Source organism: Sus scrofa, chromosome 18 (assembly GCF_054392235.1).
Source record: "Sus scrofa isolate SSC_HxYL_T2T_F1_AM1 chromosome 18, Sscrofa_HxYL_maternal_Yorkshire_Landrace_v2.0, whole genome shotgun sequence".
Taxonomy (NCBI): domain Eukaryota; kingdom Metazoa; phylum Chordata; class Mammalia; order Artiodactyla; family Suidae; genus Sus; species Sus scrofa.
This window is the reverse complement of record NC_139400.1, coordinates 20,449,013-20,475,111: the sequence shown is the minus strand read 5'-3', so window position 1 is coordinate 20,475,111 and position 26,099 is coordinate 20,449,013. Positions and strand designations below refer to the sequence as shown.

Genomic DNA, 26,099 nt, shown 5'->3' with positions numbered 1-26,099 from the left:
CTACAGCCAGATTTCCCCCAACCAGGGGACCAGGACTGCTCAGTGTGGGTGACGGAAGTGGCGGAGCTGGAGGTCCTCAGGACGTCAACTGGGGCGGGTGGGAAGAAACTGGAAAGGCAAGATAGGAAAGAAGCTTTCCACTGTTAAACAGTAAAATTCCTCCGTGACCTCTAAGAGTAACTAGCTCATCTCCTGGCTGCCTCCGCTCTTTGCTTTTTTCTTTTTTTTCTTTTTTTGTCTTTTCTATTTTTAGGGCCACACTCAAGGCAAACAGAGGTTCCCAGGCTAGGGGTCGAATTAGAGCTGTAGCTACTGGCCACAGCCACACCAGATCCGAGCCATCTGTGACCTACACCAGAGCCCACGGCAATGCCAGATTCTTAACCCACTGAGGGAGGCCAGGAATCAAACCCACATCCTCATGGATACCAGTCGGGTTCATTAACCACTGAGCCACGACGGGATATCCTGCCCCTGTTCTGTTCTAAGTCAGCCCAGTTACTCCATAACGTGACGCCTTCTGTATCTCCAGCTACCTCCTGCATTTGGAAAGTCAGTACTGCAATTTCCAAGCCTCCCTTACAATGCTCACAGTTCGTTAAGTGAGCCCCTTCATCCTGCCATCCTCAGCTGGGGACCACAAGTCCTGGCAGTGAGGTAGGAGAACCTAAGAACCAATTCCAAACCCTGAGTGACAGAGTTAGGGCACAGCCGGAGAAAAAGGGAAAAAAGGCCCAGGAGAACAAAGGACACAGAAAGGGAAAAGAAGGACAGGAAGGGGCCGAGAAGAAGGAAGCCCCGGTGTGGAAAATGAAACAAAATCCAAGCCAATGCTTCCAGCATCCTTCCGGGACAATGCCCAGGTCAGGAGTGAGCCAGCCTTAGGGTAAGCCCAGATTCTAGGAAGGTCTGTGCTCTTAAAATGTATTTATGGGCAGTTCCCGTCGTGGCTCAGTGGTTAATGAATCTGACTAGGAACCATGAGGACAAGGGTTTGATCCCTGGCCTCGCTTAGTGGGTTGAGGATCCGGCATTGCCTGTGAGCTGTGGTATAGGTCGCAGATGCAGCTCAGATCCCGTGTTGCTGTGGCTGTGGTGTAGGCTGGTGGCTACAGGTCCGATTAGACCCCCAGCCTGAGAACCTCCATATGCCGCGGGTGCGGCCCTAAAAAGACAAAAAAAAAAACAAAAACCAAAAAAATGTATTTATGTTGATTTAAATGGCTTAAAGGAAATATATAATATGAAGTCAGATAAAATTCAAAACGGATGTAGAGAAGAATTGGTGATGTGGGAAAACCAGGAAGTAGAGAAGGAGGAAAAATAAGGGCAACTAGGGTGTAGCAGCTGCTGCGATGAATGAGTATGTGCTGCACAGGCCTCCATTTATGGTCAGAAAAGACAGCTTCAGCTTTTGTCTACTTTGAGTCAATACCTTGAGAATACTATGAAATGCCTTTAATAAACAAGATTTTTTTTTAACTTATGATGTAAGTCACTAATTTTTTTATGCATTCTCAAAAAAAGGGAAAAGAACGTTTTGTTTTGTTTTGTTTTTTCCCCAAAGAAAATGAAAACAAAGGGTTTAAGGTACAAAGAGCACAGCTTTCAGGTGAGAAGCTCCCTTGAGTCCTTGGGTGGTAAGCTCACCTGTTAATAGTCAAGAGTCTAGGAGTTCCTGTTGTGGCTCAGCAGAAATGAACCTGGCTAGAATCCATGAAGATACAGTTTGATCCCTGGCCTCACTCAGTGAGTTAAGGATCTGGTGTTGCCGTGAGCTGTGGTGTAGGTCACAGATGAGGCTCAGATCTGGCGTTGCTGTGGCTGTGGCGTAGGCCGGCAGCTTTAGCTCCAATTTGACCCCTAGCCCAGGAAAAAAAAAAAACAAACAGTCAGAGTCTAATTAGTGCACAGCAGAAAAAGGGGGCAGGGCTTCTCCAGAGTGCTCTGGGAGTTGGAGGGAGGCCTGGGAGGTGGGGTGGGGGCAGGGCTCCCTTCTCTGCACATAGGATGCTGGCCATGGACACCGTCATGCACAGACCTGAGGTCTCCCAGCCTCCACTTTAGAAGCACCATCTCCAGGACAGACGCTCTTAATGTTCTGAGGGGTTATAAACACCTTTTGAAAATGTGATGAAAAACACATATGCACTACACCTACAACATCCTGGAGAGCATGCCAGGAGGTTCCCAGACTCACCTGAGTTCATGATCTCAGCTTTCAAGAACTGCCCCTCGATAGGTTTTCAACCCTTACAGGTTTCTTCCAGCAGCAAGCACAGTGCCCTGGTCACCCCGACCTGTCACTCAGGAGCCCCATGAAACTCCAGGGAATCCCCAGTGCCACGGACTGAACTGTGTCATCCCCAAACTCCTACAATGATGCTCTAACCCTCAAAGTGACACTATTTGGAGATGGGGCCTTGGAGAGGTAATTAGATGAGATGATGCATGTGGGACCCCCACCAAGGGGTGAGCGCCGTTAAGAAGAGGACCAGAGACCACAAGTGAAGGCGCAGAAAGAAAAAAAGCCAGGAAGAGGGCCCTCACCAAGATCAGAATTTGCTGGCCCCTTGATCTTAGACTTCCCAGCCTGCAGACTCTGAGGAATAAACATCTGTTGTTTAAGCCAACCAGTCTGTAATACTTTGTGACAGTAGCTGGAGCCGACTCATACACCGGATACTCAACATAAATACCAGGCCCGTGGTCCCCTGTGTAGCATGAGAGCCGCTTAGACACTGGTCCCCTTGTTTTTGCTTCGTCCACACGGTCCAGAGGCAAGGTTGAGGAATATCCTCTAGAGCACTGTCGGGCACACAGATCCAGCTCTGAGGAGACGAGCTGCAGCCCCAGAGGAGGACTCTCAAACAAGAGAAGCAAGGGCAGAAAGGAAATGTCTGGGCTACAGGCAGTCCTAGGAAAAAGGAGAGGACTGAGGTTGGAAATTCACAGGGAAAGCTGGTACAGAGCCAGTGGTCTTTCCGAGATGTTCCAGTAAATCCGCCTAACGTATCACGCCCTCTGCACACAGCAAGGAGTCCATAAACACCCTCAACTCAAGGCTGCTCTTCTAAAGAAAACACCCCAGGCTGCAGACTGGACTTATTAAATGGCTCCAACCAGGCAAAACTGCTTACACTCAAATCAGTGTTTTTACACGACATCACTCTCCACCAAATAATAAGCCCTTGAGAAATCCCTGCTCAAAGCCAACTCCTCCAGGTTGCCTTCCGGGCCTGGCTCCTTGGTCGGCCTCCTTGGTCTGCCATGGCCGTTCCTCAACCTCCACACACACTGAACAAGAGCCATGGCTCTGGCGGCCCCATCGGTCTTTGCTCCTCAAGGACCGGGCTGAGTCTTCCGTGGCTCTTGCGATCATTCCAGGAGGCCCGATTCCAGGTTCCGCACTCAGAGGCGGCCCAGTCATAACTGTTGGCTGGCTGCCTTTCCTGAGAAAGCATAATCAGCCCTTTGGGGTCCCACACGCGTACTGCCCGAGTCTCTGCCGCTCTCCTCTCCTGTGAGAGGGGCTCCTTCACAGCCCACTCACAATCCGGGCACAGTTTACACATCTGGCGATGAGCAGCCCTGCCCAGGAGCTCCCAAAAGTGCAGCTGGAGTTTGGGGCACACAAAGTCCAAGCAGAAGGAAATAAAGCAGATCCCATGTCTGTGGCATGAAGGGGTTGTGCTCCACCAGCTCGAAGGTCCCTACCAGTCCTGGGATCCTAGACGTTTAGAAAATGTTATTTTGTAGTGTGGTAGATGACACTGCTGCCTGACCACTCCGTATCCATCCTGCCCTCCCTCCTCAGGATCGGTCGTGCCAATCTTGTTCAGGGTAACAATGCAACAGCCATGACACTGGCCTTCCTGGCCTCTCTTCAGTTAGGGGTGGCCCGTCCAACCTAAAGGAATGCTGCTGGGGACCTCAGAGTAAGCCTTGGCTTTCCTAACACAGGTTTTACCCTCTTCTGCTTTGCCCCCCACCACCCCCTTTCTCCTAGCCGGGGAGGTTGATGTTATGCAGGAGGTAAAGCAGCCACCTTGCAACCATGAGGCAATGCCCATGAAGACAAAGGTCTTCCTGCTAAAGATGGCAGAATGAAAAGAGGGGACAGCTCGGGGCCCCACTGGCACTGTTCGACCACTAACTACACCAGTGCCAGAAGGACTTCTTGGTTCGTAAGATAAGTAGGCTCCCTTACACATTTCAATTACCATATTTAGAAGCCAAGTGATATACATGCATGCAATCTTGAAACCTTCGTTCCTGTTTTGTTTTGCTTTGTTTTCTAAATCTGGCTCAGGCAATAGTTTCTCAAAAGGGCAATAAGAAAAAAAAAATCTACCTACCAGGATATTTTTCTTTTCGTTGGCAAATACTAAAGAACAAACTTCTCCATGAAAATCATCTGCATTTCATGAAAAACCGGTGAAGGGCTAGCCAGTCTCCCAACCTGCCAGCTGTTCTGCAAAAATGCAGCTCCACAGAGAAGAACCATCAGGTAACTCATGCAAACTTATTAGACTCTACAGCCAAGGATTTCTCTCTCTTTGGCATCTGCCTCATTTTCAGAAATAGGTTGGTGTGTGTGTTTGTTTAAAGTAAAAATCATAACTTCTAGAAGGGATGAAGATTTGGACACAGGATTCTAATGAGAGGCAGCTCTTTCAAAGCCCTACTCTAACTGCCCAAATAATAACAAGGCATTATAGAAGTGGGTCCATCCACCTGCTAGAATCTCTGTGGCCCTTGTGTTAGACAGACCCCTGGTTGGTCCACGTGAGAGGCAGTCAGAGAAGACCAACTTAGAATTCTGCTTCCCAAGAAAGCAGACTCAGGGGAGGTTCCCTTGCTGAACTCTACTTAGATCAACTACTTCAGAAGGTCAGTTCAGGCTGGGGGTGAGAAGGAGAGCCTGTGGTTTAAATGCCTTTAGCTGCAGCTTACCAACAGCACTCAAAGATGCTCTGCCTAGAAGGCTCAGGGGCCAGGCAGAGCCCCAGCAGATGCAGAGCCCTGCAGGATGCCGCCTGATGCTGTGGTCAGGGCCTCACTGGGGCTGTTCCGCAACATGTTTACTGTTCCTTCCCACTCTCCTCCTATGAATGAATTCCTAAGCTTATCACAATGAGCCCCAGAGACGCTATTTATATATTTAAAAAAAAAAAAAACTAAATAATCTCAATGCCCAGTCATAGACGGTTATTCCAGGTGATGGCAGGAACAGGGAATGAGCCGGCCCCCTTCTCGCCTTCCCTCTTGTGACTTGAAGAACGTCAACACCTGCCACCAACCCACCCTCTCAAAACCTCCAAAGAATTTCAGTTCTGCAGAAGCAGGTGCCTGAAAAATTGAAGTGTGAATTCAGTCATGCAAATCAATACCAGGCCTTGAGCCTAAAAAGATTCAGGTTGGAACTAAAAAAACCTTTAGGGTTTTTTCTTCCCTTAAATGTCACCACAGTTAGGCCACATTAGAGTGAAGGTGGCCAAAAGATACAAACTTCCAGTTAGAAGATAAATAAGTCCTGGGGATGTGATGTACAGCACAGCAACTAGAGTTAACAATACTCTATTGTGTATTTGAAAGGTTGAGGGTGCTGATACCATGTCCTAGGCCCATAGCATCAATTTCTCATCACGAGGGAAAAAGTTGTAACTGTATGAGATGATGAATGCCAATTAAATTTATTGTGGTCATCACATTGCAATATACACATATATCAAATCATTAGGCTGTATATCTGAAACACATACATTTTATGTCAATTATATCCTAACGAAACTGGAGAAGATAAATAAGCAAAATAATTAGGTCACATTACAGAGGCTTTATTCTATTTACTAATTTTTTTTTTTTCCCTTCAGGTGAGAATTCAGAACTAGTTTCCTTCCTATGCCTCTCTGAAATTACTGGAGTAGAAAAACGAAGGGGAGTTCTGTTGTGGCTCAGTGGAAACGAATCTGACTAGCATCCATGAAGACACAGGTTCAATCCCTGGCCTCGTTCAGTGGATGAAGGACCTGGCGTTGCCATGAGCTGTGGTGTAGGTCGAAGATGTGCCTGGGATCCCACATTGCTGTGGCTGTGGTGCTGGCTAGCAGATACAGCTCTGATTCGACCCCTAGCCTAGGAACCTCCACATGCCGTGGGTACAGCCCTAAAAAGACAAAAAAAAAAAAAAAAAAAAAAAAAAAAAAAACAAAAGCAAAACGGAGGACAGGAACCTACTATCTCCTAAGCAGCGGCCAGCCACCAGGCATGGAGACAGATGCTTCATTTGTGTCATGTTACTCATTCTCTGTCTCGGCCTTGGGGAACAGCCTCAGAAAGGTACCCGGTGTAGGGAGCTCCAGAACCAGACTGTAAGCCCAGAATCATTGATTCACCCATTCACTCAGCATTCTATGTCTTGGGTTCCCTCTGATGGGCTTGCCACTGTTCTGGTAGCTTCCCAGAAAGTGTATCTATGGAATACCCTGTGTGGGGGCTGGAGTCAACAGAGCCCAGGGCTGATACCATGTCCTGGGCAGATATCACCATTTTCTGACTGCACCATTGACAGAGCTGGGAAGCACCGAATAAATAATTTGTTGGTGGTAATAAGCAGGGCTGACTCCAAACTTCCTGTTTTATCTACAAGCCCTCTGCCCCAGCGGTCGAGCAATCAGCAGGCCACAGGACATTCAGAATCTCACAAGAGAAACAGGAAGAGTAGGAATAAGAAAAGTTGAAAACTCACCACGCTCTGTCCACATCTCAGCTGAGCCAGGCTTAATTTCGGTTTCCTCCTATAAGACTGTATTTAAGTCAAAAGGAGATACCAGCTTCCTTTTGATTTAAAATCCACTTCGTGTTCCTCATGTGTAAACACAGCTTGGAAAACCAGATGTGTCTTTGGCTGCTACGTCTCTCCCTTTCTTTCTCATCAAACATGAAAACAAAAATGTATGTGTACCATTAAGATTGCCAGAGTCACTGGGCCCCATCAGCTCGAACACGACGCCCTGGAACCCAGGGTCAGGTTAGTCTCCAACCTGGGTTTGGTCTTGACCTCCTCCACCTCCCAGGCCCACAGCCCCAGGCCTTCCAGATGCTCCCAAATGTAGGTCATGGGCTGCAGGAGAGCCCTGGAAAGAACACTTGCAAATCCAGAGCAGAACCAGAAAAACAACTTCTGGCAGGGCCTCAGAAATGAATGCCATCTCAGGGCAGGAAGTTAAAAGTCAAAGCTACAAAGATCAGCTTCAAGTTTTTTGGTTGCAAAAAATATAACATTTCCCCCACTCGATCCCATCCTCCTTTCCAAAGAACAATGTGCAATTCTTCCTCAGCCACCTGCAAATGGAAGATGGCAGGGACTGCGATGGGGACACTGCACATTAACTTTGTAATTGTATTCTACTGAAATCTATAGGTCTGCTCCTAAATTGTTCGGACCAAGGTTTTATTAAAATAAAACAAACAAAAAAAGCAGTCTACACATGTCCTCACACACTCACGCATGTATGTGTGCGGCTCTTGTGGACCAAACTGGCTTCTGGATGGATTACAGAAGAAGCCTTTCCGTGACTCATTTTAAAAAACAAAGTTAAAATCAAAAGCTGCCACAGGTAGCCACATTCCACATTCCAAAAGTTGGTTAACAGCGGGATGTTGATGGCGGGGTAGGTTGTGCATGGTCGGGGGAGGGCAGGGAGTGTATGGAAACTCTGCACATTCTGCTCATTTGTGCTGTGACCCTAAAGCTGTTCTAAATAATTAAGGTGCTTCAAACTCACAAGACATTTTGTTATTGAAATAACGTGACCAAAAGTAATCTGGGTCCCAGTCAGCCAAGAGGCCCACTTAACCCGCGCTGCAGCCCTACTGTAGGGTGAATCCTCAACTGGGTGTCACCTCACAGGAGTCTGCTCTGCTCTGGGCTGAGAAGGACGATCGGCTTCCTCCCTGTGTAGTCGGCAAGCAGAAATCTCCCTGGTCCCCACCCCCCTTTCTTGCACCCACTTCAATCCTGGCTGCAGAGTCCTCCTCCTCCCATGTCTGGTCCTCATCTCGCCAGGAGGCCTGAGGGCCATGAAAGCAGCACCCCAGATACAGGGCAGCAGAGAGCAAAGGTAGAAGGCCGCCCCAGCATGCAGGGGGCACGGGGAGGGCTGGAGGGTGTCCCCCCAACATCTCCTACGCAGGTCCTGAAACCCAGGCACTGCTTGTAGCTGCACATTTTCTTTGAAGCTACACCACTTTCTTTAATGTTCCTTCCACTGGAAAGCCCTCGGGCTCATATCCCTTTTACAAAGTCATTCCTCCTCACCTGCCCCGATGATTATGTCACTAAAAATGGGGCCAATTTTTTTTTTCTATTTTTCTACCATTTAAACACTGTTTTGTTTTGAAATGAACCCTGTTGATATTTCTGTGATCGAACTCATCTTTGGCAACCAGTGCGTCCACGTGATACTTTCTCAGTGGGAAGAGTTGGCAAAAATATAGAAAAGAAAAGGTTCAGGCCTTACAGGCATTTGATAAATCCTAACCTCTTGTATAACCTTCCTTTCACATGCCCCAAAGCCTGAAAACTAAATGACACAAAGGGACATAGGCACAAACTCTTCCTCACTGAGGAGATCAGGAGTAGATGGATTCAGCCCTGGCGAGAAGAATGAAGGGCCCTCATGATACTGCGCCAGCTGCAGGACAGTGCCCAAGGCCAATTGCAAGGACAGGCTTTACAAATACAAAAGGAAAGAAAGAGGCACTGTTGCAGAGATCACCCACCAGGCATAAGTAATCCCAGTTCCTGCCCTTCGGCATCTCTGCTCTCACCTGGTCGTGGTGGCTCAGAGCAGCCCACAGGTACAGACCTGGGGGCCTCTGTGGCTCTCGGACACGGTCCTGCTCTGAGCTCACACCGCCTGGTCCTCAGAGTGCTCAGAGGTCGGCTGAAGAGCACACTAAAGCCCCCCTTAAATTGACTGTTCTGTAGCAAGTCTCCCCTCTTCTGTTCCAGTGATGGGATTTTCCTGGATTTTCTCCACTTTTCTGCTGATTCCTTCTCTGTGTGATATGTAGATTTGTGTTCCCCTGCTAGCCCTTCAAGCGTCCCCATGGCTGCATTCTCAGCCTTGCTCCCACACTCCTCACTGAACCCCTGGCCTCTTTGGCCTAGCTTCTTAGGGCTACCGGCTTGACCTCTCCCCCTCTCCCACCTGGCCTGCCTGCCCCATGACACCCAAATCTACATCCCCAGACCTTTCTTTAGGACTCCAGACTCAAGGTTCCAAATGCCTCTGAGGTGTCCCTCCTACCCGCTCCACGAACACATCAGAATCACCATGACCAAAACCAAAGCCATCACCTTCCCAGCAACCTCATTCCTCCTCCATATATTCCCCTTCTCGACCATTGGCAGTACCACCAATCTGCCACGGCAGTGCGGTCTGCCACCTGTATCCCCCTCTCATGCCCCACCGTCACCGAGTCTCCACGTCTCACTCCCAACCCTTTCGTGCATTCATGTGCTCCTCTCTGTCAGGTTCAAAGCTCTCATGGTTCTTGGTCTACTTCACAGATGAAAGAGGCAGCCAGCAAGGTCATCCTGCTGCCATCGTTTCTGCCCTTCAATCCAACCTTTGTAACCACTAGCCTTTTCTTTCTAAAACACAATCCTCTCCTCCTCATCTGCCTTTTGTTAAAAGTCTTAAAAGCTTCCTACCCCTCTTCTGCCCACAAAAGAATATCTGAATGGCTAACCAAGCATGTAAACCTTGGATGATCTTGTCCTACCTGCCAACACTCCCCAGAAAGCACCCTACTCTCAAACTACATAAAAACTATATGAGTACATAACTACTCGGGATTCCTAGCATCAGCTATGACATTTTATACATTCCTACTCTGTATCTGCTGTTCCCACGGCCTGGAGAACTCCTATTTATGCTTCAGGACCCAATGCAAATATCACCTGTTCTGTGTGATGCTCTCCAACCCTTCGTCTCCTTCAGGTCTGTTATATCCCCTCAGTGCTCCAGAAATACTTGCAACACAGCTTTAAAGCAAAATGTACACCAGATATTTAATGACTTAAAACTTAACAACTTGTTTACGTATCTTCCTTCCCACTCTACTAAGAGAGCCAAGAGGTCAAGAATATATATCCTCCTGCCTAGAACATGCGCACGTTTTGAAGAGCCATTCCCTAAATTCCTCAAATTGGAGGAAGGACCGGCTATGAGAGATGTTTCCCCAGGATGTACAAGCAGGAAGCGAGGGAAAGGAAGGAGTTAATGGCTGAAGCTTTAAACTGCTGTGATTGGTCACCTGGGCATTAAATTTCTGCTTAACACCACTGGCCAGTGAGAAAGCATTTTCATTACAAATCTTTGTTTCCTCCAAGTTTTCTAAAAACACTGCCCTATCAGTTTGAATCCTGCAGGCTCTTTCTCAGCCAAAAGGAATTTCCCTTTAAACAAAAACTACTCAGACATTTCCAAGATATGAAATGTTCAAAAGCAAGATTTTCCACTCAGACGACTGGGCAACTGTTTGTAGATATTTTTTTTTCCCCAGACTCCTCTTATTCGCCAAGAAGTCTGAAGAGGGTTTTGTGTGTGTGTGTGTGTGTGTGTGTGTGTGTGTGTGTGTCTGATGTTTAAAAAAAAAAAAATGTTTCCTACCTCTGTGCTGCTCTGTTGTTCCAGTCTTTATTTGGTCTGGGTTTTACTGAAGCAAGGTTTTTAAGTCAGAAAACAGAGGCTACAAAACACAAAACTACACCTGCCAATTGACCTGCCCAAATGAAATAAGCAATCAACTGAATTTTGTTGTTATAATTGTTTTAAACCACCATTTTTGAAAGATCAGAGACTTTCAAGGGTGGGAGGGTGACACTCAGCACAGGACTGTGGAGTTAAAAGGAACCTCTGATGGAGTTCTCATTGTGGCTCAGTGGTTAACGAATCCAACTAGTATCCATGAGGTTGCGGGTTCAATCCCTGACCTTTGCTCAGTGGGTTAAGGATCCGGCATTGCCATGACCTCTGGTGTAGGCTGAAGATGTGGCTCGGATCCCACATTGCTGTGGCTGTGGCTGTGTCCAGCAGCTGCAGCTCTGAATAGACCCCTAGCCTGAGAACGTCCATATGCCTCACATGCAGCTCGAAAAAAGAAAAAAGAAAAAAAAGGAACTTCTGTGATCATGTAATACAAGTGCAACATTTCACAGCAGGACAAACTGAGACGGAGGATATGAAATAAATTATACCACAATGAGTTTTTCCAAAGAAAAACTCTCTTCCAAGATACTTCTAACAAGAAGCCGGCAGAGAATGTTGAGTGGCTCAGAGAAACCCATACCAACTCTTTACAAACTTTTCAGTAATGGCAGTAAAGTTTAGATAAATAAATGACACCAGAGTAGAGCAACTCAAAGGCAGGTGACTGGATATAGTCAGCTGGAAGTGAACTCAACAGTAGCTACGAACCTCTCAGGTTGTGGGATCGATGGTACACAACCTGAGAGGTTACGTCTGACTTTTACATTGACCTTCTACACAGTCCGAGAAAACAGACACACCACCGCAGAACACCACAAAGGGCTTCCCAAGCCAAAGAATAAGCACGAGCCCAGTCAAAACACAGCCTGCTTCTGATGGATAACACCAATTCCAGGAACAGCTGTGTCCCAGCAATGATCTGTCAGCCTCTCCTGGGTTTACACCGCAGGAGAGCTGATTCACTAAACACTGCCTGAGATAGCAGGGGTGCGGTGATAAGGGGGGATCAAAGTATCCCCAGCTCTTCTTAGAGTAACACGTACAGATTCAAGGGTTACCAGCCAGAGCCATTTCCCAGCTCATGAGGGCCCAGAAGAATCTTGGGTCATACTCCAAAGATCTCCTAGCTCCCATCAATAGACAAATACCCGATGGAAAGATCTGAGAAGCAGTTGGATTTGTTTTTTGTTGTTGTTGTTGTTTGGGGTTTTTTTTTTTGTTTGCTTGTTTGTTTGTTTTCTTTTTTAGGGCTGCACCCAAAGCATATGGAAGTTCCCAGGCTAGGGGTTGAATTAGAGTGATAGCTGCCGGCTTACACCACAGCCACAGCAACACCAGATCCAAGCCATGTCTGCAACCTACGCCACAGCCATGGCAACATGGGATCTGGGCTGCATCTGCAACCTACACCACAGATCACAGGATCCTGAACCCACTGAGCGAGGCCAGGGATCAAACCCACGTCCTCATGGATACTAATCAGGATCGTTTCCGCGGAGCCACGACTGGAACTCCTGAGAACCAGCTGTTTTGAAGTTGACAGAGGAGCCCCAGAGAGCGTACAGAGAGAACAGGAGACCACGTACCAAATGCTCACACTTAACAGGTGGTAAGGAAGCCAGCAAAAGGGGAAAAACTAAGCCTCCCAGGGCGTCATGGAAACCAAAGCAAGCGCGGGTTATGAGATGATCACGTGGTCGGTCAATACTGCAGATATTCCCATGAGGCCTTGCACTTAAGGATGGAGAGACAGACGAGTGGATCTTGAGGTCAGAGGGAAGCTGGGGGACCTTTAGGCAGCAGTGGGAACCAAAACATACAGGAGGCAGGAGTAAGAAGTGAGGAAATGGAGGCTGTAGTTGTTGACCACTTGGCTGAGAAAACCTGGCCGTAAACAAGAGAGGAACAACGAGCAAACCAAGGAGGGGCGACAGCATCTGGCGAACATGTGTTCAAGGCAGAGACCTGTGTTTATGGCAGAAAAGAGAAGCTGGGGAGGAGAGGAAATGAAGATGCATGTGAGAGTAATTATAGGTCTCTTATGCGTCCTGAATGATGTCAGTCTCCTGTGGGGGGAGCAGTCTTCCCCAGAAAGAAGACATCTGACCGAGGGGGGAGAGTGGAAAAGTGTGTATACATGGGCCAGACAGTGACACGGGAAGAAACAGAGACCCAAGTTGGTGAGGTCACTTGCCCGTGGTCACCAGAAAACCAGTGCCCCTTTTCATCTGCCTGGATGAAAAGCCCACCCTGGAGTTCTCATTGTGGCTCAGAGGGTTAAAAATCCAGCTAGTATCCATGAGGACTCAGGTTCGAGCCCTGGCCTCACTCAGTAGGTTAAGGATCTGGTGCTGCCGCAAGCTGCAGTGTATGTCGCAGATGAGGCTTGGATCTAATGTTGCTGCGGCTGTGGCGTAGGCCGGCAGCTGCAGCTCCGGTTTGAACCCTGGCCTGGGAACTTCCATACGCCACAGGAGCAGCCCTAAGGAAGAAAAAAAAAAGCTCACCCTTTCCACAATGCTGCCGCCAACCCTCCTACAGAGGAAATTGGGACTATTACACAACTGCCCTCCCTTCCATCCTGTTCTCTAAACAAGTCACTTTCAGACTAAATTTTCAGATTTGCAGAGGCATTTACAAGCATCCAGAGTTTAAAAAATTCACTAACAAACGAGACCAAGGCCACCGAGCTCATCCATCCTCCAAGGCTACCTCACTCTACGTAATGGCGCATCTAGCAAATATTATGGACCTCTGAGCAGCATGTGCTTGACTGAGCACCTTGGGAGTAAAGAAAAGACAGTGGTGACTCCTGCCTTCAGGGAGTCTGTGTTCCAGCTGAGCAAATTTATTTTTGCTCCAGGCCTCAGATTCTCCATTGATAAAACCCACCACCACCTCCTGTGCCCCTCGTGGGTAATCTAGACAATTCCACTCAGTGGAAAATTGAGGCCACTTGGAACTTCATTTGGAAGAGCCCATGAGCATGTGGTGAGCCAGGAGAAGGAAGAGAAGCCACATGGTTGACACAAGGATGTTGGCACTCACCCTTTTCTTTCAGTCTTGACCCTACTAAACGTAACCCCTACTCCCTCCTTCATAAAATCCCTCACGTGTGCAATTCAGACATCCTGTGGCCACAGGCCCTCAATCCCACCAAATGCCCAGCTAAGGCCATTTATCCCAAGATAGTCCGCAGACAGGTCAGTGCCATGTCGGGCTGAGGCAGGCAGTTCAAGCTGCAAACAGGCACTGAGAAGTGGCCTTATCAGTGTTTGAATAGCCATATGCAACTGGAAAAATGGCTTGTTTGAAAAGCAGGATTCAGCTCTCTGCCTGTGGAGATGAGGCTGTGTGGACCTCGAACGGAACAGGGACTCTCGTCCTGGATGGTGATCGTGATGACAGGCTCAGCTGGTTACCTCCAGCCCTCACTGACACTGACACTGACATGACAGATAACATAGTTAACTCTGCATTTCCTAAGTCGGGTGCTGGGTCACAACAATACTCCCTTCGTGATGGCCTGTGCACAAGTCACAGAGAGATTCCAGGCTCTCTACTCATCCTTCACTGGGCACTTTTAGCGCAGCTAAGCAAAGTTCTTGGAGTTCTGCAAGTGGCATGGTACTTGGTTGGATCGCTAGCTCCCACGGTTAATTATTGTGGACTTGAAAACATTTTCTGCTTGCTAGCCCATCTGTGTGAGAAAACCAGCCACTGGCTAAATGAATGCACCGTTTAGTGAAGGGAAGGTCTATCATTAGACTATTTTACTAATGATCATTACACACGGTCATACTGGCTGAGGCTTCAGAATCTCCTCCATCGCCACATGGCTAATCTTAGCCAATTACGTAAATCCCTTTCCAGTCATTGGTTCAGAAAGGATGATGTGATCCAATCTTTGACAATAAAGCTCAAAGAGAAATCAGCTGGTGGGCTTCTGAAAAAAGTTTCGTCCATCCTAAAAAGGGACACAGGGAAGATATAACCTCTCTTCTTCCTCTGGACATCATCATTTTGAACTGAACACCTGAAAGGCATATGGGTATGAGTTGCCTTCTGGTTGCCTTCAGGCTGAAGATGAAATCTGCATATGGATGGATAGAATCTAGGTCCATGATGACACTGAGGAACTGCTGACTCAGCCAAACACATAGCTGTATTTCAGGCCTCTTGCAACATGATATAATTCACTTCTTAGAGTTCTCTTGTGGTGCAGCGGGTTAAAGATCCATTGTTGTTACTGCAGCGGCTTGAGTCACCACCATGGCGTGGGTTCCATCCCTGGCCCGGGAACTTCCACATGCCCCGGGCATAGCCAAAAAACAAAAAAAATTTTTAAATTCACTTATCCTGTAAACAATCTGAATCAGTTTTCAGTCACGCACAGCTGCAAGCATTGTAGTTTGATTCAATTATTAATCTAGATGCAATGCCTCATTTCTCCTGCAAGAGCAATATCATATCAGAGCTCAACAGAATATTATCCATCAGGGATGTCCCAAGAAAGAGGGCAAATACAAAACTCAGTGCTACCCTCTCATCTTTCAGAACTGGGTCTGAGTCCATCTTCCCCCAACCCTTGTTAACACCACGAGAACAAGTTCAGAGACATAACACAATTGGGTCAAAGATTTTTTCATCAAGCCAGTGAAAATTCTTTAGATCATAGAAAAATCAGTAACATACATGCAAGGTGGTCCCATGCAAAGGGGTAGTGAGGGCTTCCTGCCACCCCCCCCATTCCCCAAACATGCCTCCCCTACTACCCTGCTATTGCCTTAAGTTCTCCATTTAGAGAGTCACCATTTTAACCTGAAATAACTATTGTTAAATATAAATGCCCAGTTAGGAGTCATATGTTAAGCTCCACATAAATTTTAATTTTTAGTGCAAGCTTATCAAATCTTTCCTGAGAGCAAAATTAAAGAGGGAGAGGGAGTTCCCGTGGTGGCTCCGTAGAAATGAATCTGACTGGTATCATGAGGACACAGGTTCGATCCCTGGCCTCGCTCAGTGGGTTAAGGATCTGGTGTTGCCCTGAGCTGCAGTGTAGGTCACAGATGTGGCTTGGATCTGGCATGCTGTGGCTACAGCTCCAATTTGACCCCTAGCCTGGGACCCTCCATATGACTCGGGTGCAGCGCTAAAAATAAATAAATAAGGAGGGAGAGTTGGCAAGAGAACATCATTACAGCGAGCACTTTGGGTCCAAGAAGAGAGAGAAACACAAAAGGAGTGAAAGTGAAGAAAGGTGAACTAGGGCCGTAAAGACACATCGCACTGGCTTCACAATTCTGTCTCCTACCTGAAGACGTTACCTGTATTCATTGGGCAGAGGTCAGGTGACCAGACGTAATGACTTCTCAAGCCATAAGGACTCAGGATCCCCCTCGGAATCAGGCCACAGGCCAACAATAGGAGGCAAACATCAAACCCAAAGCTCCCACATCCCACTGGAGCCCTATCACGTCTCTGGGCCGCTGAGGGGAAGGGAAAACCACCAGCCTTTGAGATCAGCCAACTTCCTTCCAGCAGTCAGGGATGGATGAGGAAATCAGAGGGCCTTCACATCTGGACACCTGGCAGGTGGAACCTACCCTGCATTCCCCAAATACCACTGTCTGGGCTCAGTCATGTCACTTTAAGAACCAGCTGGGTGTAAAATTTAAGCAGCACAACCACTGAATGAGTCTACAAAGAACTAGATTTATATGAATTGAGAATTTTTATTTATTTATTTATTTATTTAGTCTTTTTGTTTTTTCAGGGCCGCACCCATGGCATATGGAGGTTCCCAGGCCAGGAGTCTAATCGGAGCTGTAGCCACCAGCCTACACCACAGCCACAGCAACTCAGGATCCGAGCCGCGTCTGCCACCTACACCACAGCTCACAGCAATGATGGATCCTTAAGCCACTGAGCAAGGTCAGGGATAGAACCCACGACCTCATGGTTCCTATTCAGATTTGTTTCCACTGCGCCACAGCAGAAACACCCCATGAATCGAGAATTTAAAACAAGCAGTAACCTGTCATCATCTTTGAAAAGACTGTATCATCTTTGCAAAAGTTCCTATTGTATACCTTAAAAAAAAAATCATTGCAAAAATGGGATAAAATCCCTATTTTCCAGACTGCTAAACTGAGTTATTAGAAAGTGACTAAAAGCACAGTTTATATACACAAACCCGCTGTTAATCCTCCACCCTCAGAGCCCTTCTCCACCAAGCAGTCCTGCCTCCTCTATTCTTTCACCCCTGGCCTCCACCCACTCCTGTGGTGCTGAGCGAGCACCAGATCCGAGTCACCCCCGCAAGGAAACACAGGCTAAAATTACCTCTTATTCAGTTTTACATGGTGCCTTTAAGCTGTCATTTCTCATTTCCTAAATACGTTCAAGAGGTAAAGAGGTTGAACAGTACAAAAGGTATACTGTGTAAATAACTCCTTTTCCCTCCCCCTCTTGACCTCTAATCCCTCAAGACTTCTTACCAGAAAAATATCAATTACCTGTTTCTTGAGCACCCTTCCAGATAGAGTCAATGCATATAATAGGATACCTAAGATAAAAAGTATGGACTGTTTTGCTCCTTAAATTGCAAAACCCCACAGTAAATTCCCAGCAATGTAATTTGCGCAGAAGCGGACAGGAAATACATGAATGTTAGAAATGTCCAACACCCAGCTAGGTTTAAGGGAAGGGACAAGGGTTCGCACAATGACTTGAAAACACGCACTCCTCATTTTTATACCAGCCATATTTTCTGAAACCACTTTTAGCCTGAATCCACTCTAGAAACAATAGCTCTCCTAAAAGCACTACTTACTGGTTTAAAATGATATCTCATCGTCTGTATGGGAACTATTTTTTTCAGCTTTAAGAGGAAGCCCAAAGCTCTAATAATTCAGGATCTAACGAGTAAATCCATTCGCTCTACCTAGGTGCTTCATTATTTTGTAGACTCTGAACATGTCTCTAAGTCTTTGTCCTTCTGGACCAAGAAGTCGTCATAACTAATCAAACGAGAAAAACATTGCTCCTGATGGCTCACAGAAGGCACCTCGGAGACATGGAAATCCCAGCCTCGGGCAACTTCTATTTTTAAGAGCAGGTAGGTAACAGTTCTCCCAAAACAGGGCATTAGCAATCATGTACACGGCAGCTAAATCCCTATTTAGAGCAAATAGAGTGATCACGCTAGGAAGGGTTGGTGGCTGGCACTGCCACCCCAGTTAAATATTAGCCGCCATCAGATTCAGCAATTTCTGACTCCCTAGTCATCCTCTCCCATCCTCTGACTCAGTTCCTTCTCTTTAAGTCTGGATCCTTCGATCGTACAACATAGTGGGCAAGAAATGGGCTTTGGAGGCAGCCAGACAAGAGTTTAAATTCTGGTTCTGTCTTTCATTAGCTGTAGGACCTTTCACCAAGTTGCTTAAATTCATTAAGGCTTGATTTTCTTATCTGTAAAGTGAAAATAATAAAAATGACTTCTTCACTGGATTACTAAGATATCCTTTTTAGGAGTTCCCACTGTGGCTCAGCGGAAACTAATCTGACTAGCGTCCATCAAGATGCAGGTGTGATCCCTGGCCTTGCTCTGTGGGTTAAGGATCCAGCGTTGCCGTGAACTGTGGTGTAGGTCACAGACACGGCTCGGATCCCGCGTTGCTGTGGCTGTGGCTTAGGTCAGCAGCTCCAGCTTCGATTCGACCCCTGGACTGGGAACCTCCATATGCTGCTGGTGCGGCTCTAAAAAGACAAAAAAAGAGAGAGAGAGAGAGAGATCATTTTTATATGCCACTAAGTACAGTGCCTTTCATCAGGATCAGTCGCATAATCTATGGCACCTGATACAAAACGTCAATGTGGGGCAAAAATTAAGGATTTGAAGATGGTGACAGCAGAGCATCAAACCAAGTGTGGGGCCCTGGGTGACTGCACAGGTGGCAGGCTCATGAAGCCAGTCCTCCTTTCAGATAATAAATATCCAAAAGATGGGAGCTATACTATCTTACTACTTTCCTAACGTACATCTGCTCTCCACTCCTTCTATGACGTCTAACCCACTCAACTGGGAAAGTTTCCCTGCAGCCATTCCCAAAACAGGCACTGTGCCTCAGGAAGTAACCTGCATTTACAAGGAAAAAAACTGACCTGAATGGGCGGGATGGAAAACAGAAGGGGATGTTCCATCAGGTCCTGCCAGATGCACTCGCCCCCTTAGGGCCTTCGCTCCGGCTTTTCACTCTGCTGAGATAACCTGCTCCCCTCCCTGCTCCTTCAAGCCTCTGTTCAGATCCACTTTCTGAGGGAAGTGTTTTGTTTGTTGTGTCTTGTTAGGGCCACACGTGCAGCATATGGAATTGGAAGCTACAGCTGCTGGCCTACACCACAGCCACAGCAACACAGGATCCGAGCCATGTCTGCAACCTACACCACAGCTCATAGAAATGTGGGATCCATAACCCACCAAGTGAGGCCAGGGATCAAACCCGAGTCCTCATGGATACTAGATTTGATACTGAGCCACAATGGGAATTCCTGTGGGAAGCTTATTGTGATCCCCCATTCACTATTACATCTTGCCCTTCCTCCATCCTCTCTCCTCCCACCCCCTTACCTTGCTCTAATTTTACTTTTACTTTTTCCATAGTACTTACATTGTCCAGCATATTCTATCATTTACTTCTTTATTATGTTCACTGTTCGCTTTCCCTGCGCACACACACACACACACACACACACACACACACACACATACACACCAGAGTGTAGGCTTGTCAAGGTCAGGAATTTGGGATTGGTTGTTGTTGGTGTTGTTCATTACTGTATCCCAACTCTTTAGAACAGTGTTCAGCACATAGAAGTTACTCGACAACCACTCACTGAAAGAACAAATAAATCTTTGACTGAATGCATAATCAGGCCAACCTTTTTGCACTTGGAGGTCAGGCCATTTCGCTTTATGGACAAATGGCAATAACAACCAGCTCTGCAACTGGATATCCAACAGAGTTCAAGAAACAGATGGGAAAGTTATCTATTTTCAAATCTCTGCCAAACTCCCCTTAGTTTAGAAGGAATATAATCCAGTCGTCCATGCTATTAAATCCAATACGTCGTCTTTCAACACTAATTCATCTATGCATTTGTGGGCCATGACTTGCAGCAACGACAAGTGGCATTTTATGCGAGGGAGCTGCCCAGAAGAGAGGCACAGCCCTAAGCAGCAGATGTGAAAGTTGTTTTAAAAAAAAAAAAATCAAATTAGAAGAAAAATAATCACCCATCACTGCTTCATCACAATGATATAGAAAAACTTGAGTCCTTAATACCAAAAGAAAGATAAGGCCTCCACCCTCGAAACTGTGCATAAAGATGTCAGAGGCAGTCCAAGCTGTTCTGCCTGGAGTTAAATGTCACCATCCCAGGTAGCATCTCAAACCCTGGCCTGAGATCTTACAAAGACAAGTTATGAGGTCCAAGAAAGGGCATGTGGATGCTGTGCATAATTCATCCCACAGCTGCAAGACAACCCCAAAGCATTCTGGCTGCTGAATGGGACATTTTCACAGATGTGTGAGAACAAAAAAGAAGAGGTGCCCCTCGCAAATGGCTATAATATGGCCCGTGTCAGTAGAAACATCTGGAGCACCCAATCATCATAAGATATTTCAGGACCAACGTGCTCTAAGTTCAGTACTGGCAACAGGAAGCACATCTTCTCCCTCCTCCCCCCCACATCCAAAGGCAACCCACGTGGTCTCCTCGGGACAGGCTCAGTGAGCAAAGCCCAGAAGATCACACCACACATCTGGCTTTTGACCCAGCATGAACTACCACTCCCTCCCTCTCAGCCCTGCACTCTGCATGTTTTCAACAAGCCATTCCCAACCACCGCAAATGCCTTGGTGGGAATCACAGAGAGGCCCTCATCCCTTTTCCCAAAATAACGCCAGCCAGAGGCAAAGGCCAAAGAGGTGGAGCCTGCAGGCCATTTTGCAAAAGTTTCAAATATCCTGGCCCTGACCCCATTAAAAGAATCATGAAGGGGAAACAGCCAAGCCTCTCCTTTTCTCATTAGTGTCTCTCTCTCTCCCTCTCAATACAAACTCTGTATTTGTAATAAAGAAACAAAGAGGTCTCACAGAAAGTGTATTATCAGTGCTGGCTGTTGGAAACAAAATTTCATTTTGCAAATGTAATATCAAAAACTCGGAATTGAAAACTTCAAAAGAAACTTATGCTCTGTGACCAGTGGGGTCTCTGTGGCATAAGAACTGAACTGGTGAGCTGTCCCACCTACTCCAAAGCCTTTCTGAAATATGCAGTGCCTCAGATTTTCCATACCCCTTTGCTGATCTTTTCTCTGAAGGAGGAAGCCGATTTCTTGGCTGCACAGTTAAAGAAGCCAAATAAAGCAGTCTCCCTCCTAATAGGAAGGAGTCTTTTCAAAACACACACACACACACACACACACAGGTATACTTCTTAAAATACAAATAAGAAAGTAAAGCGAGAGAGACAGGGAGATAGAATATGACAACAAAGGAAAGAAAATGCTACTTTATTTTGTCCAGTTTTTTAAAAACCTTCCCACAAAAATGAGCAGCACACTAGAAGGGGATTATCAAAACATCTACCCCTTCTCTCGCTTTACAGTGCAGAAAGCATAGAAAATGAGACTGCAGATGTGAAAAACCCATAGGGAACCCAGTGTAAGTTGCTTAAAAAAATACAAAGCATTGTTACTATTACCAAAAGTTTTAAAGGGCTAGCTGCCCACCTTCACTGTTCAGTTAGAAAAACCACACCTCTTCCCAGATTTTTTTCTTTCTGGGCCATGCTCTTCCCAAATACTTCCTTCCCAGTTCCCTGCCCCGAACTGTTCCTTTGGTGACACTTCCCCCTCTCAAGCCGCCCCTTCCCCGCCCCGCCGAGTCCTCACCGTATGGTACATGAGAGCCTCTGTTTCCCCGGGCTCTGACAGCTCGCTCAGCTTGCGGTCCCACTGCAGGACGCTCTGCTCCCCGCTCTCCAGCACCTCCATGGTGGTCCGAGGCGCGCTGGGCCGAGGATGCTGAGGGCAGGAGGGGAGCCGGCAGGGTCTCGGAGAGCGAGATTCGCCTCCACACGAGTGTATGTGTGTGTGTGTGTGTGTGTGTGTGTGTGTGTGCGCGCGTGCGTGTGCGTGTAGCTTATGCACTTAGGAAGGAAAACGTTCGCTTCTCTGCCTCAGAAAGAACTGCCAAGGGCTCCGGTCCGGTGTCCTCGGAGACCTGAGATTCCCCGGAGGAGAGTGACGGTCCTGAGGTCAGACCGAAGGCTGAGGAGGTGAAAGCAGGGTGTGCATCCAAAAGAAAGACAGGAAATCAGCTCTCATTCCCAGAAAGCCTTTCTCAACAAGCCCACTCTCCGCTAGGGCTCCAGACACAAACTTTGAGACTCCCCAGGGCTCCTCAGCTCTGCTCCCGGACGCAGCTACGACTCCACCTCCCTCCAGAGCGTGGACCAATCGAATACTCATCTCACCCATCCTACCCAATCAGAAGTCTCGCTCTCCGCCCAAAGGCGGGGGCAGTGGGAAGTCTCCGCCTAGGCTGTGGAATGTGGGAGGGGAGAGCCTTTGACGTCACCGGGGAACTACTCCTGTCTTAGCGTGGCCGACAGCCGCAATCTGCGGCAGCAGACAAATGGAGTGCTGGAAACCTAAAGTGATGGACTGGGGGCGCAACCAATGAGGAAAGGGCGCCTGGGAGGGCCAGCCAATCAAATAGCGACAAGAATACATTTTATACTAGGGAGGGTGCACTCTGAAGCCTCTTTAAGAATCCACAGAAATCAGCGCGCGCGTCTGGAGGAGGCCAGAGCTGGTCTCAGGGCTGTGTTACGTACTGTCTTAAGTATTTTCAAATAGATTAGCCCATTGGAGTCTTTCAGGATTTCTGAAAAATAAGTTACATTATACACAAATTTAAATATTCTCTGTTGTGCATGAATTTGTATTGGCACAGTTCTGGCAAATCGTAATTGCTGGTGCTTCCTATTTTTCTCCCGCTTTCTGTTGTGCTCTTCTCCTGAGGTGTTTTTTTGTTTTGTTTCGTTTTAATGGGGTCTCCTTATTTTATTTTTTTTCCTTTTATTTACTGAAGAGACATTATTGGAAAGAGTAAAGCTTTCTTTTCCAGGTCATAGAGCTACCTCAAGGGAGGAGTCAGACAGTAAACAGGTAAAGGAATGAGTGATAGAATGTAAGAAAGTGGTAATGCTGTAAAGAAAAATAAAAGCAAGGTAAAAGGATGGGGCAGATGGATGCTATTTTAGATAACAGTCGGGAAGGTGACATCTGCGAGCAGACCTGAGCGAAAGGAGGTGTGGATAGGAGCTGGGTTTTTGTTGGTGTTGTGGCTGTTGCCTGAGCTGCTGCCAGTAAATGAGGGGAGAGGGGGCCCGAGACACAGGCAGGGGCCAGACCACCAGGCCGAGATTAGCAAAGAGCCGCGTCTAAAATACCACCCACCCCCCCCAACAAATTGTGATTTTTCTCCCTCCTTTCAGACTCCTCCTTTGAAGGAAACAGAGTGTTTACATGTATAATTTGTTCACTTTAAATGTAAGGAAGGCATTGCCAGTTGTCTCTAGAAGTTTCTTACAAGGGCACATCCAGCTATGGAGGTAAGGTGTTACTTTGGCCCCTTTGCAGGTATTTTTTTAGTGGGTGGGGTCAGTCAAATTTTGTCTTAAGATTCTTTGTTATCTTTGAGTGACCGTTTATCATAGCGATTCTCCCATTTGTCTGGCCCTATTTCCTGGGTCGTTTGAGAATATTTTAATGCTTGTGTAGAAAATGTAGCTTATGGGCCCGCAGCTTCCTCATACAATTTTTTTTTTTTTTCAGTTTTCTCTTGGTCCTTGGTTTTTATACCTCCTTTACCCCATCCTTTTCATAGATCACCTTTTCAATTTCTAGAGACCTTTCCTGTTTTTCTGAGCATAACACTCAACATGAGCAAGTAAGGTGAGAAACTCCTTCATATTGGATAACATGTATCTGTCAAACATTTCTGCTTTAGACTATGTCAGTCCCAGGTTAGGCCCCATGTGGTTGGCAGCTGCTAAGATGGCTCCAGTGATCCTGCCTCCTGGTATAGCTGCCTCCCCTTGAGTGTGGGCTGGACCTGGGGCCTTCCTTCTAACAAAGAGGAGATGGCAAAGGGATGGGATGTCAGAAAAGAGTCTGGCTCCTGGCTTGTTTGTCCTCTCTTGCTTGGTTGCTCTGAGGGAAGCCAGCTGCCATTCTGTGATTCCCTATGGAGTGACCCACATAGAGGGGGACAGAGGAAGGTGTGTAGCTAACAGCCAGCAAGGAACCAAGTCCCTCAGCCTAACTGAGCAACTGAATTCTGCTCATAACTCCATGCACGAATATGGAAGCAGATCCTCACAGAGGTGAGCCTGAAGATAACTGCAGCCAGAGAAGATGGCAAAAGGGCTAGGATCTTGCAGATGCCTGACCCATGGAAACTAAAGGTAATCAGTCTATGTTGTTTTAAACCATTAAGTTGCTCTTTCATAAAATTGGTAATGTAATAATGATACCCAAAATGTTTGGTTAAATTTGTCTGTCTTGCCAGAAGAACGTCACAGTCCCTATTGGTGAATTTTTTCGGCCTCCTTTGTTTCATGTTTCTTGTTCAGTGTATAGAAGGCTTCTCACCAGCACGTTTCTTATTCTACATCTTGAGTCTGGAGTTTATCCCGTTCCCTCTGATTCTTAGGACATCACAATTTAGTTGACGTTTTTTCCAGATTCTCTAGCCTCTTAAAAAGTAGCAGCCCTTGCTCCGGTCTGTTTTGTTGAGATATAATTGACATGCCACACTGTGTTAGTTTCAGGCACACACATAATGTTTCCCTGTTTATATATATTATGAAATGATCACCACAATGTCTGGCTAGTCACCATGCTGTATATTACAGCCCCAGGACTTACTTATTTTATAATTGGAAGTTTGGGTCTTTTATTCCCTTTCACCCACTTCAAACCACCCCCCATCCCCTGCCTCTGTCAATCACGAGTCTGTTCTCTGTATGCATCAGTGTGCTTGTTTGTTTAGGTTCCACAAGTGAGATCATACAGTATTTGGCTTTCTTTGTCTGGTTTATTTCACTTAGCGTAATTCCCTCAAAGTCCGTCCATGCTGTCACAAATGCCAGGATTTCCTTCTTTTTGATGACTGAATAATATTCCAATTTACCAACTTTTAAAAATCCATTCAACCATTGATGGACATTTAGGTTGCTTCCATGTCTTCGTTGTTGTAAATAATACCTCAGAGAACTTGGAGGTGCACATGTCTCTCCAAGTCAGATTTTCTTTTCCTTTAGTTAAATAGACAGAAATGGGATTGCTAGATCATATGACGTATGATAGTTGTATTTTTAATTTTTTTGAGGACACTCTGTACTGTTTTTCATTGCAGCTGGGATAATTTAGATTCCTACCCAAAGGGTAGAAGAATTCCCTTTTCTCCACAATCTTGTCAAGTCTTGTTATTTCTTATCTTTTTGAGAAAAGCCATTCTAACAGGTGGAAGTTGATACCTCATTGTGGCTTTGCTTTGATTTCCCCGATGACTTTTTTTTTTTTTTTTTTTTGTCTTTTTAGGGCCACACCTGTGGCATTTGGAAGTTCCCAGGCAAGGGGTGGAATCAGAGCTATGACTACCGGCCTATACCACAACCACAGCAATGCAGGATCCAAGCTGCATCTGTGACATACACAACAGCTCACAGCAATGCTGGATTCTTAACCTATTGAGCAGGGACAGGGATTGAACCCGCATCCTCATGGATACTAGCTGGGTTCGTTTCCACCGAGCCATGATAGGAACTCCTGATTTCCCTGATGACTATTGATGTTGAGCACATTTTCATGTACTTGTTGGCCATCTATATCTGTATGTCTCTTTTAGAAAAATGTCTATCTGGATCCTCTGTCTATTTCTTAGTGTTTTGTTGTTGCAGTTTTGTTTGTTTTTTGCTGTTGAGTTGTGTTTAAGTTCTTTATATTTTGAATATTAAACCATTAGCAGATATATGATTTGCAAATATTTTCTCCCATTTAAGTTTAACTTTTTATTTTTTGCATGATTTAGTTTAATGTAGTCTGACTTAGGTTTTTTCCTTTTTTGCTTTTCTTTGTTGTCAAATCCAAAAAAATCATCACCAAGACAAATGTCAAGGACCTTACTTCGTGTGTTTTCTTCTAGGAGTTTTAATGTTTCAGGTCTTATGTTCAGG

At 46.5% G+C, this 26,099-nt stretch overlaps 2 protein-coding genes and 1 long non-coding RNA gene across 8 annotated transcripts in view; 2 read left to right on the top strand and 1 right to left on the bottom strand.

The window, feature by feature from the left end:
- Positions 1 to 22,237, bottom strand: part of CREB3L2 (cAMP responsive element binding protein 3 like 2) — a 133,092-nt gene extending 110,855 nt beyond the window's left edge. The window contains exon 1 of the mRNA XM_003134635.5: positions 21,745 to 22,237. Within this exon, the coding sequence (XP_003134683.1) occupies positions 21,745 to 21,846 (102 nt within the window). The 5' untranslated portion in view covers positions 21,847 to 22,237. The remainder of the gene's footprint in view (positions 1 to 21,744) is intronic.
- Positions 208 to 6,146, top strand: LOC146394918 (uncharacterized). Its single transcript, XR_014833700.1, has 2 exons — positions 208 to 291; positions 1,338 to 6,146. It is a non-coding gene; the product is annotated as an uncharacterized LOC146394918 (long non-coding RNA).
- Positions 22,238 to 22,622: 385 nt separating the features above from the next.
- AKR1D1 (aldo-keto reductase family 1 member D1) overlaps positions 22,623 to 26,099 on the top strand; it is a 116,773-nt gene continuing 113,296 nt past the window's right edge. The window contains exons 1-4 of one of the 6 annotated variants that reach the window (XM_085005359.1): positions 22,623 to 23,025; positions 23,355 to 23,471; positions 23,767 to 23,814; positions 24,234 to 24,326. In XM_085005359.1, the coding sequence (XP_084861485.1) occupies positions 24,303 to 24,326 (24 nt within the window). In that variant the 5' untranslated portion in view covers positions 22,623 to 23,025; positions 23,355 to 23,471; positions 23,767 to 23,814; positions 24,234 to 24,302. Of the gene's footprint in view, positions 24,327 to 26,099 lie in introns of all 6 variants that reach the window. The other 5 variants (XM_085005358.1, XM_085005356.1, XM_085005357.1 and 2 more) reach the window with 5 other exon arrangements.